Source organism: Dipteris shenzhenensis, chromosome 3, assembly GCF_047967505.1.
Source record: "Dipteris shenzhenensis isolate YYH24624 ecotype China chromosome 3, Dip_SZ_1.0, whole genome shotgun sequence".
Classification (NCBI taxonomy): domain Eukaryota; kingdom Viridiplantae; phylum Streptophyta; class Polypodiopsida; order Gleicheniales; family Dipteridaceae; genus Dipteris; species Dipteris shenzhenensis.
Genome location: NC_141598.1, coordinates 27,723,342 through 27,727,872, shown reverse-complemented (window position 1 = coordinate 27,727,872; position 4,531 = coordinate 27,723,342). Strand labels below are relative to the sequence as shown.

The 4,531-nt window shown below is 42.5% G+C and overlaps 1 protein-coding gene across 1 annotated transcript; it reads left to right on the top strand.

The window, feature by feature from the left end:
- Positions 1-1,919: 1,919 nt before the first annotated feature.
- LOC147903599 (disease resistance response protein 206-like) lies at positions 1,920-2,672 on the top strand. The gene has a single exon (XM_087372971.1). The coding sequence runs from the start codon at positions 2,020-2,022 to the stop codon at positions 2,575-2,577; it is 558 nt and encodes a 185-aa protein (XP_087229097.1). The 5' UTR covers positions 1,920-2,019; the 3' UTR covers positions 2,578-2,672.
- Positions 2,673-4,531: the final 1,859 nt, after the last annotated feature.

Below are 4,531 nucleotides of genomic sequence, written 5' to 3'. Positions count from 1 at the left end.
CGGCTACGAGTGGTCAGCGTAGTCCCGCGTAGTCCCCAGCTACGAGTGGCCAGCGTACGAGCTCGACACGACAGGGTGGCAGGCGTAGTAGTAGGGAGAGCGGTGGCGGATGCATGGCACAGTGCTTTGGGCCATGTGGTGGTGAGGCCGAGGATGATGATTCCGATGATTTGGACGTGCCTCTGGGTGATGGTACGATTTATTATGACATCACCCAGACAGGAGGCATCTTGATGGATGCGCGGGGAAAGGATGTAATGGCCTTCATGCGCTCTGTAATTGCTAACAATTACAGAGATTGCTTTATCCACTATAAAGACCACCCAAAGAGGTTGGCTGATGAGACCCTCGCTACTGTTCGCTCTAGGTATCCTAACCCCCCCAATCGCCAGTTCACAGATAAATGGGCCACAAGTCAAAGATTGTTACGATACTTAGCAATAAAAGATCTTCCCTTAAGAGGCAGGCACTAGCGGAGCTTGCCAGACTTGAGGCAGGTCAACCTCCAAGGGGCCCGCCCCACACCGCTCAGAAGCGTGAGTGGAAGAAGGCAATGAAGTCAGCGAGGGAGGAGCCCAGTCTGCAGCACGTTGGAGGCACGGAGGATCCAGATGGAGGAGTATGGGAGCGCGCATTTTGGAGCAGGGGGTGTTGAATCATGGGAGGCCCAATTTGTAAGTATCGATCTCAAATTATATTGCTTATGTAGTTTATTAGGAGGTTGGTTGTTTCTTTGTACTAATCCCTCCACAAAGTGTATCGCGGTCATGCAGCTTGAGATCGTGGGTAGATACCCTACTCCAGTGGAGACAGCCTACCACCGCCACCATCGCAGAGGAGATACATGGAGGCACTTCTATGATGACGGGTTGATTACTGAGGAGCAGTATACCCGAGCGACTGGACATGCCCCCGAGGTATTTGAAAGTAATTAAATAATGCCAAAATTATAAGTAAAGATTTGATTTTTCATACATTGATATATGTTGTCCCTTGTTTACAGGGTGCCCCTGCACAAGACGACGAGGAAGACGAGGAAGGAGGTGCAGAAGGGAGCGCAGAAGGCAGCGCATCAGGGAGCGTGGAAGGCAGCGAGGATTAGTCGTAGAAGTAGTGCTACTATTCTTTTTTGTACTTAAAGCCATTGGCTTGGCTTCGTGCCTCTTGTATATAGACTCCTCTTATTTTTTGTACTTGAAGCCACATGACATGGCTTAGCTTCCTTATTTTTTGTACTTGGAGCCACATGACGTGGCTTAGCTTCGTGCTATATGTATATACAAGCACTTTTTGAGCTTTCAATTTTATTGCGTTTTGGAGTTGTAATATTTTATTTGGAATTGTAATTAAAATGAGGTTGGCTGTAAGAATTGAATTACAGAATGTGGATATGGGATTCTTGTAACTATATAGCATACACAACATACACAGTATTCTGTAAATTTTATTTTTTTTTTTAAAGGCATGTCTATCAGCGCGTTTATATTCGCGTCTGTCTATTCGATATGCGTCTATACGTGCGTCTATCAAAGCGTTTATTTGCGCGTCTATTTACACGTGTATGAGCGCGTCTATACGCGCATAAGTTTGATATATAGACGCGCTAATAGACGCGGGTCTCCTGACGCGCTAATAGATGCGCAAATAGACGCGCCCGTAAGTTTTTTATTTAGTTCATGAAACGCGTCTGTGCGCGCGTCTATGGGTGCTTTGTCTTGTTATGCATCCAAACAATGTCGTCTCCATAATTTTGACAATGTATGATTTTTTTGAGTTTTATGGGTTCACACATTGTTATTTTTTCTTCAAATTATGGATTATCAAATGTACTGTAACTAATGTTCTTTTTAATTTGTGTCTTGGTGAAGCCTTTTAATTTCTTCGCTTATTCTACACCTCACATCCTGCTTATTCTGCAACTCCACCCTCACATCCTTCTCATTCTGCAACTCGCTTCATATTCTGCAACTCTAGCCTGCCTTCTTATTCTGCCACTCGCTGCTCCCTATATCAGCACTTATGCCCAACTTTAGCATCGCCTTCATCCTCCTCGCCCTTTCAACCCTCCTCCTCACCCCGCCTCATCAACTGCTGGCCGCTGCGAAGACCACCCACAAACCCCACTCCCTCGACTTCTACATGTATGTAGCGGTGCAGAATAACACTTATCTCGACAACCCTGTCCCCTTCACTGCCATCCAGTCCGCCCAGCGCGCCGAGGCCCAGAAGAATTCCTTTGGCATCATCCATACCTTCGATAACCCCCTCACCTCCGCTGCTTCTCTCAGCTCCATGCAATTGGGCCGCGTCCAAGGATGGTACAGCGACGCTGGCAAGGATATCCTCACCCTTTTCCTCGTGCAGACCTTCACCTTCGCCACCCCGCACTACAATGGCTCCCTTAGTCTGGTGGGCATAGAGATTGCCACGGATGCTGTCAAGTATGCTCCCATCGTGGGTGGCACCGGGGACTCTGCCTATGCCCGTGGAGTCACGAAACAAACGCTCGTCTCGACTGCGATGATCGATAGCCAAACTGTCTCTTGGTTCCATTTCTTTATTGAATTGAAATTCTAGGCCATTGTCATCGGCCACCTATTGTATTCTTTGAGGTCTGCAACATGATCCAGCACAAGGTATTCGAGTCTATACATTAATCCCCAGCCAACACTACAGACCGGTTTGTACTCATTTTTGAAGAGGTCTCTTCGAGAAGTAACGAAATTTTGGAAAATAAATTTCGAGCTAAATTCTTAGTTATCGACTCTATAATTACATCCTTACCTTATTAAGATGAGAACGTACTTTAGCAAAAATAATGGTATTTTCCATGGAAGCATTTAATGTGAACAATAATCTCACACATATTCCATGATACCAAGTGGTACTTTTAGCTCACTCTTTTAAATGAATCATGAATTTCTTTTTAAAAAGAAACTATTGTGTAAATGTACATATGGACAAAGGCAATACCGCATGCACACAACCCACATCTCATAGACGAGTAAAGCAAAATCTAGAAGAGACAAGAAGACAAATACAACAACTAAGACAACCACTCTAAGCACAAATCCATACACAACAATTCAATTTCAATTATCGAACCACCACCTACGTGCATGCACGTGCTCGTGTGGGCACACTTACACCGTGTGCCTATAACAACTTACAAACTATGAGGAAGTATCCCTTTGAACATTCATGGTCTCTTTGATAATGTTCTCTCCATGGAGTGTCATCCTCTATCATTCCTAATGAGCATGTTTCTTTTTTAGATTGCTACATTCCGAGTAGAAGATATTTTGAGATCTTATCCATTTCAATCCAACCTAAAAATTAATCCAACCCTTTGATCATATTTAGAAGATTTATACATTTTAGGCACAAAATGAGTTCATGCCAAGTGAGGTCAATCAATCCCACATGTGGATCAAACTTGTAAAACTTGTTTAATATCTTTCCATGCAACACTTTTCTTGAAGACTTCTGCTTACCATTAGTAGCACTAACAATTCATGAATAATTGGGTAAGGGAATGGAAGGAAAGGTATATCAGTTGTAGGTTATGGTGTGCCACATCTACTTAATGCCTAGTTTGGTATACGTTGGCAAGAGAAATGAATCCAATGATGATCATGGTCATGCTTCACTAAACACAGAGTTAGGAATGACTCTGATGCATAGAGCTGTGTGTCTAGCAATAAACTTTTCACATGACAAAGAGCTTTGGGCTGCCCACGACATGATCGCATGTCTCCCTCCTTCCTATGGATCATAGGCCACACAGATAAGAAAGTTGAATCCTTAAGAACATCCCCACCTAGATTGGCATTATCCTATCAATACATGTTAGATTTCATGCGGGGTGATAAATGAGTCTGAGTATGGATCATTGATTGGGAAAAGTTTCTACAATAAGAATGAGCAAGTCTATCCAATGTATGGTCCCCCATCTAGATTTTGGTAGAGATTTATGCCAGTCTAGGTGGACATCAAAAACCCCGAGGATGTGTGGTCTTTCACTGCAATCAAATTGCTTTGCTATTGATTGGTTGTTTGGAGAGAGAACCAACTTTATCTTAGACTATTGAGGAGCTTTAAAATTAAACTCACCTACGATGGGATTGGAATCAGGACTACCAAAGAGATTCAATAAATTCCACTCTTGATCTTGAGGGTTTCACTCATCATATGTAACCCTATCATGTGAGTTCAATAGAATGATATTTTACAGTTGTAAAATTTGCAAAATTTAGCCTACGTAAGGGAGTATTTAAAATGAATTTAGAAAAAATTTTATAGATTTGTATACGAAAAGGGTACATTTTATTAATGAAAAATATACGAATAAAGGATGTTTCGAATAAGCCTTGAATGCATGTGATATAGAGGCTTTATAAATAGTGACCCCATCGAGCTCTTGATTTGAGAGCTATTGTGGACGATATCTTGACAACTTAATTGCAATTTTGTAAATATTCAAGTTGTTCAATTTTATTTGGTCAATTATACTTTAACGGGTGTCTATTAT